This window comes from Phoenix dactylifera, chromosome 5, assembly GCF_051530095.1.
Source record: "Phoenix dactylifera cultivar Ajwa chromosome 5, Ajwa_hap1_PhDact_Kaust_v1.1, whole genome shotgun sequence".
Lineage (NCBI taxonomy): Eukaryota > Viridiplantae > Streptophyta > Magnoliopsida > Arecales > Arecaceae > Phoenix > Phoenix dactylifera.
This window is the reverse complement of record NC_143194.1, coordinates 26,502,381-26,515,649: the sequence shown is the minus strand read 5'-3', so window position 1 is coordinate 26,515,649 and position 13,269 is coordinate 26,502,381. Positions and strand designations below refer to the sequence as shown.

Below are 13,269 nucleotides of genomic sequence, written 5' to 3'. Positions count from 1 at the left end.
TCACCATCTGAGAGTTGGATCAACGATCTTTAGAATAAAATTTTTGCAACAACGGATGACTCATATATTTCTAGTCTGAATATATCAAAAAAAAAAATCAAAATATAACAAGTTTTGAAGTGCTCTGGGCAGCTCCTCTTTGGCACGTAGGGGAGCCAGATTAATCGGCCCAACCTATAATTCCCGGGCCTGGTTAAGAAAATGAGTCTTGCGGGCCTGGGCCAGCTGTTTGGTGTGTGCGCGCTTAAGAGAGAGAAAAGGACATATAAAAGCAGTAACAACGTATAGCAGCCACAGCAAACTAATAGTAGTGTCTAAAACATACTGCAATCAAGATTGCACAAGTAATTAAAGAAATTCAAGCTCTCTCTGCTAAAACACTAAATAGCATTAGCTTTTTGAACAGCTTGCTATTGCTATACTGAGTTGCAAACTATAAATCCTGCAGGCCCTAACGCTGACTATAAGATCAGTTATTCCTTTCCCTATTGCTATACTAAGTTGCAAACTATAAATCCTGCAGGTCCTGACGCTGACTATAAGATCAGTTCCTCCTTTCCCTTAACTTGAGCATGTTCCTGAACCAATATGCTGAATTCTTGGGGTACCGCTTAAGCGTGCTGTAGTCCACATAGACGAGGCCAAACCTCGACGTGTATCCCAACTTCCACTCAAAATTATCGAGCAGAGACCAAGCAAAATAGCCCATCACATTGGCCCCATCGTCGATCGCCTTCTTGAGCTCGGTTATGTAGCTCTTGTAATAATTGACCCTCTGAGTGTCGCGCAAGGCCCCAGGAAGAGTTACGTTGCCGGGCTGGTCCATTCCTGCGATCAGTATCATGACGGTATTAGAACTTGTAATTATGGATCGAAGAGGATGGTCTGATGTATCTCTCATACCATTTTCGGCTAGTATGACGGTTGGATTGCCGTAAGTCTCCTTAACATAAGTCACAGCCTTGTACATTCCCCATGGTACGATGTAAAGCCATTCAGAGTGCGCCTGCATGCATGAAAAACAGTCCAAAATCAACTCTCTACGACTGGGCCATATCAATTCAAAGTAATGCTCAGTGGAGAACCATTTTAAGACAATATTATCAAAGCAAAGATTTAAGCTTCAGTCCTTACACCATTAAATTGAGATAGTATGGTCTGACAAAACTAAGGTTAATTTGGATATAATCCATTTATATTAGCCCAAAGATTTGCAAAAGCTATGAAACTACACGAGGGAGTTCATGCAAGCCGAGGATAGATCTCGGTTAAATTCAAGGGTGCCATGTATTATTGGCTTATAGTCCAAAAGCTTAAACTATCATGAGACGCAGTGATCAAGCTAATGGGCCCATGTGACATTCTTCTATGGTTAATTCACTTCTGCTTGAGAGAGAAGAGGCTCTCTCTAATTAATTTCTTTTCTTTTATTTCTTTTTAAATATCAATAACAAAAAGCAAATAATGAAAATGGGGAGAGTGGTGCTTTAAGATGCAGGAAAAAATGACGTGGTGGATGACGAGGGTGGCCCGTTAAACTAACATCCAAGGACCAAGATACTAAACTCTAACCTTGTTTTTTATATAAAAAAATCCACATTAAAATGATTGATATTTTCTAAATACAACAAACAAATGGAGTGATGGGACGAAATTAGGTTTAACAACAATACGAAACATTTCCTTAATTTCTATCCTAAACCCAAAATTAGAACCTTGATGGCGAACATAAATTCTATTTCTAGATAAGTACAATATAAGCAACGCGTGCAAGCAATTGAAAACATATTTCAATCATAAATGTATTACTAGATAAGTACATATTACTTAAAATTCTTTTTATTAATTTTATTTATTTAATATACTATAAATGTGATAAGGTTATAACAACTTTTGCTCAAATAACAACTTACTGATTATTCTAATCCTACAATAAATAAATTAAATAAACACTTACTCGCGGTCCAATTGGCACACCATCACGATCGTCTGCATTTATCGGAGAGCAAGAAAAATTGTTATTTAGAAACAGATAAAATTTCACTACGTAATTTTTTATTACAATATGAAGAGTTTAAAGGATCTCACAAGCAAATTGAGTATGCCAGTCTGCAGAGTAGCTAACTGGTGTCTGCGAGTACGTTGGCTGGTCCTCCATGTAGTACGATGTATATTGGTTAATCCCAACGTAGTCTATCGAACCTTTTACCATCTCAACTTCTTCGCGGGTGAACTTAGGAAGCCTCTCTTTGACAATCTCTTGCATCGTTTTCGGATACTCGCCATATATTATAGGGTGCAGGAACCTGTCACCAGAATGATCAGATTTCATTAAAATTTATTAGCTCATAAGTCTTGTATCTTTTACTTTTTCTTCTCACTATCTAAACTCAGCCTTGGTGTTACCATCCAATATGGAAGTCTCGAGCTCTCTGAGCTGCCTCCTGGTCCCTGATCGAGTCGGTAAGAGGTTCATACCAAACAAAGTCACAGAGTATTCCTATCTTGCCTTTCTGATGGGCCTGTAAATATTAATATAATAAAAAAATGTATCAGTAAGTAATCAATTGTAGCTAACATGCCAGGTGACCAGTAGTTTACCAGTCAGCATAAAAGAACTAATATGATAAATTTACTGAAATAAAAATCACATATGAATTTTCTGAAAGCAGAATTACATGCTGATTTTTTTTATCGAACAAAATTTTGTTCGAATTGTAAAATTTCATCTTTCTCTTGATCCTAAGATGTTTCTGTATCTGATGACAAATTCAAGCAATGTGTCCCTGATAAATCTTATTCTTGTCAAACAAACTTTCAGTATGATTATATTATGAAATAAGAAGGGGGATTCTCCAAAGTCTCAATGGTAGTCCTACCAATTCTAATTCATTTAAAATGATTAAATTAGAACTAGCAAACATAAATAACTCTGAACTAAGAGATCCAGGCATGCTTAGGTAGCGTTTGAAAGACATCGATTTTATTATTTTTTTTTAATGATATTGCTTACATCAATGGGCATGCATTATTTATGATTCTATGTGCATAGAAAAAAATGTTTTCACTCCGATAGCATATATGATATTTGGACCATTTACCTCATATTTCTCACGATATCTCTTCACTGCAGCGGCATGAGATAATATTAGATGATGGGCCACAATATAAGGCTCCGTAGCGGAGTTCCCTCCGGCTGAACAGTTGGTGCACCTTCCAGGGGCATGAGTGCCATCATCGTACCCAAGAGCTGCCACCACCCTGGGCTCATTGAAGGTGAACCAGTTTTTCACTCTATCCCCAAACATCTTGAAACAGAAATCAGCAAAGTTCGCATATGCCTCCCTGCATGATATAAATGATCGATCAGAATTACAAACCAATCTCAACAGATTTGGGGCTTCTTGAATGATCAGGCTAAAAATTCTATTAGACTCATAGATTGCATGAGTATAATCAGCAAAATCATAAGATTACAGACTGGGCTAGACCTATATTCTAAGCATCCAGAAATCACTTAATGGGCCGGCCTGAGTCCCATCAGTAGAAAAAAAATCTTAAAACTTATGATCTATTGTACTGGCGGCGCAATTTATGAATATAATAAAATTTTCAGCTCAATTATCCAAACAGACTTTTATTAGAATTCAAAGACTACCATAACGGTCAAAATCTTGCAGCATTGTTAATAATATCTAGATCTGTGCAAAAACTAACAACAGGCAATGATTTGAAGATTCCGATGTATTCTGTTTTTATGGTTACTTTTGAACTAGTTACTGGATTGGGGTTTACCATAGGCATATCTTTTATATGTATAACAGTATACTACTTACTCATACATAATAACTTGGTACAGGCATCTCTTCATATACGCGTGCATGCATGCGAGTTGCATATATGGTTCAGTGGAACCACCAATAAATCCGACGATGAAACACTGGAGACTTACACTATCTTAGGGCTCAACCAGCCAAGATACTCATCTTGAAGTGCTTGTGGGAGATCATAGTGGTAGAGATTTGCATACGGAGTAATGCCTGATATGCAAAGAATTTATTAGCTCAAAACAGCTTTCAAGATAATTAACGAATTGATTCAATGTGGGCTTCTAGATTGAGGCAGGAGTTTACCTTGCTTTAACATGTAACTGATCAGTCTGTTGTAATAGAATACACCGCTCCAGTTAACTTTTCCAGTTCCCTCTACAAAAGTAGAACCATATACATCAGATGAATTTCTTTAGAAACAGCAGCATTATTTTTTATTTGAAAAATGAAGTTATGTATGAAAATAATGAGAAATTATTGTGTCACAAACTTGGGAAAATTCGGGACCAAGAGATTGAGAATCGGTAAGCATCAAAATTCATCTTCTTCATGATGTCCACATCTTCCTGCACCGTACAATCAAGTTGTTTGAATTTGAAATATTACTTGGGAATTGAAAACAGAAAAAGGAAGAAGAAGAAGAAGAATAAAAGACAATGCCGAAGAAATCAAACAAAATTGATTCCCTGTGTGAATTATAAAACCAGCCTAAATCGCTCTTCCAGGATAATTGTCATGTACTCAGCAGCCTATGTGACTCGACTTTTATCCCTCTTAACAAAATTGTGACTCCATATAACAAGGTCACATGAAGAATGATGGTTGTACGTACACAAATTTATTATGTTAGATCGACATCCTATATATCTCTTCAAATTTCAGAACTTCTAGAATCTCAATCCACAGAAAGCTTCTTCTGCCGCTGACAAGACGAGCTTGGCTCAGACATGAGTCTGTTGGGTGCCACCCGGGCCTGGAAAACTGTAAGCCTAACGACTGGCTAAGCTTATTATTTAGGTAAAAGAAGCTGGATCCAACCGGCCCTGATATGACCCGACCCGAGCATGTAACCTGGGCGGATTTTGGGTTGGGCTTGACCTGGCTCTTTGATCCCCAGGTGATAGCTCCATAAAATTAATTATTAGTTAGGTTTCTGGCCATCCAATTACCAGTTAATCTCGATATTTATAATAATATAACAACCGGCAATAATATCCCAATCCAGCTATTAAGATAGTCCTTATCCACACAAATCATAATGTTTGTCAACATATCTCTAATATGCATTCATAGATTAAAAATGGTTTTGATTCATTAGATTAAAAAGGTTGCTGTGTAATTATATGCAAACATTTTTGTATGAAAAAAGATGAGAAAAGTATCATTAAAAAAGAAGAAAAACAAAAAGGAAAAGAAGATGAGAAAAGGGAATGCATCTCCACCGGTCTTTAGTTGAACTAACCGGTCTGCATCTTATCACCGAACAAAGAACAAGCAAAGCTAGTACTCTATAGCTAACATCAGATCAAGAAAGCTAATATTCTTACCTTTTAGCGGTGGTACTCGTCCACCGTCACGTCGGCGGTGGCGTTGCCTGCAATATTACCTGATACGAGTACATATATAAACGTCAGAGAACTTCAGAAAAAAAAAGGGCTAAAACTATAAGGGAAGGCAATGTAATGGCTTGAAGGAGTGTGTGATGATTATATCTATTTATATATTACCCGGGATCTTGACGAAGGTGTCCCAGATGCATGGGCCGCGCCCTTCCTTCAGCGCCATACCCTCCACCTGGTACGCCGACGCTGCCGTCCCGAACACGAAGCCCTCCGGGAAGCTCGAGCGGCTTAGAGGGCGGGCATGCTTCAGAGCGGGCTGCGGGATGTAGGCCGAACAACCAAAGGCAAACAAGAAGAAGAAGAAGAAAGGGAGCACTAGAGACCTCATCATGGCGAGAGCTTGAGGAGAGGAGGAAAGGAATACTAGGTATGGAGGGGTGGGGGTTGAGGTGGGGGATGGGGGTGGGGTGGGTTTTTATAGAGTTAGATAGTTGGTCCCATCATCTTAGAGTTGGACCAGTAGTCCAACTACGGAAGATCGCACAAAAATCGGTAGAGCCACCTTAGCTACCGGAGAAGAAATCGGAGAAGAAATCTTGTTTCACTGCGACAACGCTTTAGCTATTGGTTTCCTTAAAATTCTCTCCACGTCTGCTGGGGTACGTGATGGGTGAATTCGAGTGGGATGGAAATTCCTCGTGATATTCTCGTAACCATGTATGACGCAAAGTGAAGTTAGGAAAAGAGTCTCGATGGCACACAAAATTTTTTATGTGAAAGGAAGTCTCGATGGTTCTGATCACTAGGAAGTTCAAGCAAGCAAAGGGATTTCATGTGAAGTGAGTTTTTTGAGAGATAAGATATGCATGGAGAGACCTCCTTGACGTGGCTGGAACATGCAAGGCATCGCATGGTCATGCAACGCTTTGTGTCGTATTTCAAGTACAACTTGTTTAACCAAGTATATTTTCGGTTGACTTCTTGTTATGCGAACAACATTCTCGGAGAATGTCATCCTGGACTCTTGATCCTTAAAGCCTTTTGCCTTTCGATAAACACTATCACCTATTTCCAAGCTTTTGGATAAGATCGAACTAGCCTCTTCGTCAGCGACTCCCTCTCCAACTACCATTGGGCTGGTAGTTTCTTCTATCCCTAGTCCCTACTTGTTCTTTTCACCCCCTCTGTCTTCAACACGTGTCCTCCATTTTTCTTTCGCTTCGTCTCCTTAATGAAATGAGGTGGTCGAGTCCCCCTCCTCTTTCTTCAGAAAAAATTAAGAAGAAAAAAAAATGTTCAGATTTGCTAAAGTGGGAACAAGGCTTATAAAATACAGAGATTTTGGTCAACTTGGTGGGTGGCTGATACCAGATTATATCAATTGAGTTGGAAGCTTGAGCAAAAAAAAGTAAAGAGGAGAGATTACTCTCATTATCGGTAGGACAACGACGCTGATATAAAAATCTTGATAAATTATGTAAATTTTTATCATTTCAAGAAATTAGTTGGATCAAATCATTAGCTGTACAGCAGGAAACATTGCAAGCATCGTAACTAGCGACAGTGATAAAGAATTTAACGATGATTTGGGTTGCTTGAGATCTAATCCCATGCGGTCGCTATGGCACGTACGTATACCTAGATAAAATCGGAGCTTTCCCAATCTCCGTCCCATCCTCGATTGTGGTCACCATAAGCTTCTTGTATTGTATTATTAAATGCTGATGCAAAAATATATAAATCGATATTTCTGCTAAGATCTTAGATAAGACGAAAACTTTTGGAAATATGCATTTATTACGTACAGATCATCATCGTTTACACTTACTCTTGCATGTGTTTACAAGTAATGGGGGGAAAGAGAGACTTGAGATTACATAAAGACGACCAGGCTAACAAACAAGCTATGTAAATTCCTTGTTCCTTTGAACGGCTTTGTAATTTTATAAATCAAGGAGTAAACTAATTATTCAAGACTCATGCTACGGAGCGCTCGATTCATGCTGAAGAGTTTCCTGTGCCATAAGGTATAAGAGGATTCAGTGAGAGCTAGTTGAATTGCCAAGTTACCAAGCCCTTATTATGTATGCTCAAGGTACTACCATGCACGCATTTTTCGTCACTTAACCACAAAGCTATTAAATTTATCATTGTTGCCTATTGGTTTATCTTGCACGAATCTCGATTATTCGACCGTTAAAAGTGTGACTGATGCCATTAGTTTATATTGCAAGAATCTAAATTATTTAACTTTTTAAAGAAAAATAATCCAACATGATTACTCGGTGTGGTTTTCGGGTTTGAAATGGTGGCCCCTCTCATCTCTTCCAACCACTATCTTCTGTTTAGGTCCGGTCTAAGTCTTAAAAAATAAAAAAAAAAATTGCATGAATACCCTCCTAAATATTAAATTTTGTATAAATACCCTTCCAAAATTTATATTTGCACATATACCCTTGTAAAACACTTGTTTTTCTACTCTATCTTTTTTTATCCTTATTTATGCATATATATATACCCACGCCATCTAATGCCGTTAAAAAATTAAAGTTTCAAATTAAAATGACTAAAATATCTTTAATGGATGGATGTTAAAAAAAAAAACATTTATAAGGCAATCGCGATGGGAGACAAAAAAAAAAAATCATTTCAATATTTTATTTTATTTTTAATTAAAATAATTATGGTCTTTATTAATGGTGTTAGAAGAATTGTTATATTAGAAGCATTTGTACAAAAACAGTGTTTATAAGGATACAAAAATAAATATAAATTTTAAGAAGATATTCATGTAAATTTAAATTTTTAGACGGGTATTCATGTAAAAAAAAAAAAAAAACTCTCTATATTAGGCTACTTAAGTTGGGCCGGTTCTGGACCCGGCAAAACTTGCGTCTGCTTGATGCGTTGCGTTGCTCTTGTCCTCCCCTTTATCACCGAGGGCAAACTAAACCCTAGGGGAAGGGGTTCGTATTGTCTTCTGGCAGGGACTTGGGATCTTCTCTCTCCCATCGCGGGCGCGTGCGCTCGATCTCCCACCGTTGTCTTCGCCTGGCCTCGAAGCCCTAATCTCATCTTGGCCTTCTTCTCCACGGCGGAGAGGGTAAGCTAGAGATCCTAATTGTTATCTCATCTTCTCTCAATCGAAGATGCAAAATTTAGTAATTTTTTTAGCTTACCCATGTTGACTTCTTTCGGTGTTTTCTCGATTATCTTGTTTTTTGTTGAATTTTTATGCAATTTGTAGGTTTTTATAAATTCCTTACCCGATATCATAGAATTGTCAACCACTTTGAATGAGATTTAATGCTGTTTCGTTGTTAGGGGTGTATGAAGTTGTTGCTTGTCTTTTTTGTTTGAGAATTATTCCATAAATCCGATAATTGCTCATATTTAATCTATTGTTTATCGCTTGATCTTCCTCTGGCGAAAGAATTGCAAACCTCTTTATAGATTCAACTGATTTACTTTTCCAGGCTAAGAATCCTGTTTCATAAAAATTTGTATTTCAAATTACAATTGAATGAACTAAATTATTTCATGTTACGTGATGAGCAATCATTTGATGGAATTGAATGCGCCTGACTGGTTCCCTGGTTTTTGGAGTCTAGATGGTCACTGTAGAATCTCAAGCTTCGGCTGGCGAGGTGGCAAGCGAGGCTGAAGAGGTCAGAGGTCAGAGAGGAGGGCCGTTTTTAGGGATATCAAGCGCTATTACTGCGAATTTTGTGGGATATGCAGGTCGAAGAAATCTCTAATCAAATCGCACATCCTCTCAAACCATAAGGTATTTCACCCTTGTGGATACATACAGGTCTCTTACAGTTTGAATCTAATGATTCTTGAAGGAAATGTTTCACAATATTATAAGTTCTAGACCACCATTTTATGTGGAGATAGTAATAGAATGAACTAGTTTAGGTTCTAATTTTTTGATGGATGTCATAATATCTGTCTTATGTTCTATATTTTTTTTGGGTTGAATTCCACTGGATTTTCTTTTAATCTGGATAATTCATTACTTGTGGATGGATGGTTAGTAGTCTCATGCATTCTGAACCGAAAGCAGAGCAGGGTGACCGTGACCGGCCATGCGGAGCCAAAGAAGGTCCTGAACAAGGTGAAGAGCCCCGGGAAGAGGGTGGAATTCTGGCCTTACGTCCCTTACAATCTGGTCTACTACCCTTACGCAGCTCAGGCGTACGACAAGAGGGCCCCCTCCGGGTTTGTCCGCAATGTGGACCAAGCCGTGCCGAGCCCCGGTGCACCTGAGGAGCAGTTTACATCACTCTTCAGCGATGACAACCCAAACGCCTGCTCTATCATGTGAGGGAAAGTAGTGGGCGTGGTCTTTTATGAACTTGTATTTTAGGTCATCTGGGGTGATGGAGAGGTTTTGTGATGAATGGTGCGTTTTATGGTAGAAAGTAAGAAGCTATTAGTTCTTAATGTAGGGATTTTCGGTGTCTATTTTGCTCTTTTCTTGGATGTGAAAAGCTTTTATTCGCTGCCGGAGTGGGGTTCATTTGTTTCTTGCATGGATAGGCATGTGAATGATTTGAAGTGTTGATAATTGGATGTTTTGCTGTAGTCTTTAAGATGATCATTATGAGGACCTCTGCGAGCGCATATGTAGTCCCACATCGGTTCTTCGCTAGGTAGATCTTGTATACTTTTATTGGATCAAGAAACTTAAATAATATCTTCCGGTTAGCCATTTTGGATAAAGTTCTGGATTGTTATAAATGGTATCAGAGCGGATCCGGGCCATAATCTATGTAGACTATGAAACACTGTAGCACGAGTCCATTAGGACTGATCCTGGTGTTTGTGATTAAATTTAAAATGAATTTGAATTCTTAACCCAACGAGAACACCGGGGCTTGAACGAAGGGATATAAAATCTATAGTAAGAATGAAAGGAAAAGCGCAATGATGGCCCTAAAATAAGATTAATTTTTGGTCGTCATTGTTATTTCTCCACTGGATTTGCATAGCAAGAACAAACTACTTGTGTAGCTAAATTCTGTAGTGGAAACTTGTGTGTGTGTGTGGATTTTCGAAATGGTTGTATCTAAAGCCTAATTATTCTGATCTATTGTCTCAATGGCCGTACCTAAAGCACCCAGCATGATGAAAAGTAAACAAATATAAAAATATTGCCGCAAATTGCCGCTCAATTTAGCTCCAGGTACTGATAAGATGCCAACACGCCGTGAAACCTTCGCAAAAGCCTACTAGAAGTTCAATAATTTTGGCAATGCTTAAGGTCCTGTTTGGGAGAGCTTTTAGAGGGCCAAAAAGTACTCAAAAGTATTTTTAAATAAAAATTGTGTTTGGTAAAAATTTTTGAAAGCTGTTTTAGTTTTTACGGAAAGCTGAAAACAGCTTTTGGGGACAAGCTCCAATTTGGAGCTTTTTGAAAATGCTGTTTTCAGCTTTACCGGGTGCTGTTTTTTGGACCAAATTACCCCCATTTAAATCTCACTTTTTTCTCCAAAACCCTCATCCCACCTCTTCTTCTCTCACCCATCCTCTCCCTCTTCCTCTCTATCTTCTTCTTCCTCTCAACGTCGCCGCCTCTGTTCCTTCTTTCTCTTCTTTTTTTTTTTTTGTTTTGGGAGCTCGTGGCTGCCCACGGTGGCAGCCATCATGCCGGCCACCACCCATGGCCGGCGACCCTTCTATATTTCAATAAAATAAAATAATAAATAAATAAATAAAATAAATAAAATAATGAGTGAATGACAAAAAATCTGATCTAAATAAATAAATAAATAAAAATATTAGTAATTATTTAATCAATTTTATTATCTAGCTAGAAAATTTGTTAGAGAGATAAATGGTAATTAGAAGGATGAAAAATTAATTTACACTAATAATTATAATATTTTATATATTTATTATTGTATTATACTATAAATATAATATTATATTACATTATATCATAATACATTGATATGTTATGTTAAATAATTTAATATTATATTCAATCATTATTCTATAATACATAATGTTATAGTACTATATTATAATAATAATATATTACATTACATTAATATTATATCATATTATATATTTATGTATTAATACATATTATATTTTATTATGCTCTATTGTATAATACTGGTAATATCCTTTATGGTCATTTTGTCACATAAAAGTACTTTCTCGGTTTGTTTACCAAATACATGTTAAAGTGCCACAGCAATTTAAAAATGTAGTTATCAAGCAGCAAACATCTTTTTATAAACGCTTTGTTTAGACAGCTCTACTTCCAACCGCTCTACTTCTAAAAGCTCTACTACTAACAGCTCCTCCAAACAGGGCCTAAGCCATTTATGTCAGGCAGCGCCGCTAAAGGGGGATAACAGAGTGCAGAAGAATAGGATATGGACCTTAAAAGTGATCGACTCGGGACTCGAACACCTGTAGCAGCATCAAGTGCTCAAAGTTTGTCAGCAGCAGAAAGATCAAGATGAAGTTTCCTGCCCTTCTCTTCTCCACTCTCCGTCTATACTATGTTCTTTTGCTTTCTTCCCACTCTTGTATTCTTTCAACCTTCTTCTGTAACCCTTTCAGCCTTCAATAAACAGAGGGTAGCATTTGTTGCCTCCTGTGTCCCTCAAAAGAAAAAAAAAAAAAGAAGATGTTTGCTGGCCTTCCACTGCTTTCTGCTCGCCAGCAGCGCTACTAAAAATAATGAAAGATTGTTTAGAGTGCCGCCGTAATGATGAAAGATTTGATAAAGCAGAAAAAAAGTTGGATCAATTATTGGTTGTGTAATGAGGTGGATGATAATTGTAGCAGCTTTGGTCATGGATTGAGGAGACTTAGAAGTCTTCCTGCTGGATTTTAGTGCTGAAACAAGAACCCCACCAATCAGAAAGATATAGCTCTATTTGAGTTTCTTGCCAGATTTTGGAGATAATATATGCAGTGCTGCTGCCAAACACCACTTAACCTTCGGAGCTGGGGATTGGTGCCGTAACAACCACCGGTCCATAGTTTCCTCTAGTTTATATACGTTGTATATTGAATAATTAGTTAAAAAAATGTTATTCGAAACTATATATAAGCCTGCATAGGTCCGTTGAAAAACATTAAAAGATTGGAGACGCAGATAAGACATAGATTTTTATTTTAAAAAATAAAATCTAAATAATATGGGATTTCTACGATAATTATGCAAATAAGGATGAAGACAGAAATAAATTTAGGTGATTATATATATAACGTCTTCAACAAATTTTCATAGATGTTTATTAAGAGAGATACTAAGAATATTTTAATCATAAAGTATGATATGCAGAATTTGAAACGATATATTTCTTTCTTATTTAATAATATAATCTAAATAATAGACTTGTAGCACTATTAGGTGAAGATGGGTGAGATAAAATATTAAGCTATGTATTGAGTTGGGTAGGACGGATAGGTTTGATTGCCTTCTTCACTTAGACTCGTAGAGGAAAGGTCGATCGTGTCAGGAATCACTGACATCCAGCAGGCAACTTTTAGGTGAAGGTGGGATTGATAACTAAATAAGATTCTGATGAAAGTAAGATTGCTGTCCGATTGCAAATAGATGATCAGTCTTTAGAGAGCGTTGGATTAGTGGCGTTCAAACTTTTCTTCGGAAGAAAAAGATTTGCAGCAAAATCCTATTCTAAGTGCGGAGCATTTAGGTTATATAACTATGATTGATAACAATTTTGGATGTATGGTGCCTATTGGCGATGCCAATGCAATATGCAAGTTTAATTACGGTTTATGGTCTTAAGCCCTGATGACAAAAATGTCATTTGTGTTCCAAGATTAAATTTTGAACTTGTAGTTCATTTCCAAATTCTCATGGAAATTATCTTGCCTTTGCT

At 37.3% G+C, this 13,269-nt stretch overlaps 1 protein-coding gene across 1 annotated transcript; it reads right to left on the bottom strand.

The window, feature by feature from the left end:
- Positions 1 to 336: 336 nt before the first annotated feature.
- Positions 337 to 4,392, bottom strand: LOC149753519 (beta-glucosidase 1-like). Its single transcript, XM_089930784.1, has 9 exons — positions 4,321 to 4,392; positions 4,134 to 4,205; positions 3,953 to 4,040; positions 3,102 to 3,345; positions 2,407 to 2,522; positions 2,089 to 2,306; positions 1,958 to 1,989; positions 904 to 1,006; positions 337 to 828 (listed from the first exon to the last, which is right to left on the bottom strand). Exons 1-9 carry the CDS (start codon positions 4,379 to 4,381, stop codon positions 545 to 547), a joined length of 1,218 nt encoding a protein of 405 aa, XP_089786910.1. The 5' UTR covers positions 4,382 to 4,392; the 3' UTR covers positions 337 to 544.
- Positions 4,393 to 13,269: the final 8,877 nt, after the last annotated feature.

Excerpts from the sequence above, each read along its gene's own strand:
- LOC149753519 (XM_089930784.1), bottom strand. The coding sequence starts at position 4,381 with ATGAAGAAGATGAATTTTGATGCTTACCGATTCTCAATCTCTTGGTCC. Across the intron at positions 3,346-3,952 it reads TGGTTGAGCCCTAAGATAGT|GGAGGCATATGCGAACTTTG; the intron begins GTAAGTCTCCAG and ends TATATCATGCAG. Across the intron at positions 829-903 it reads CGTCATACTAGCCGAAAATG|GAATGGACCAGCCCGGCAAC; the intron begins GTATGAGAGATA and ends TACTGATCGCAG.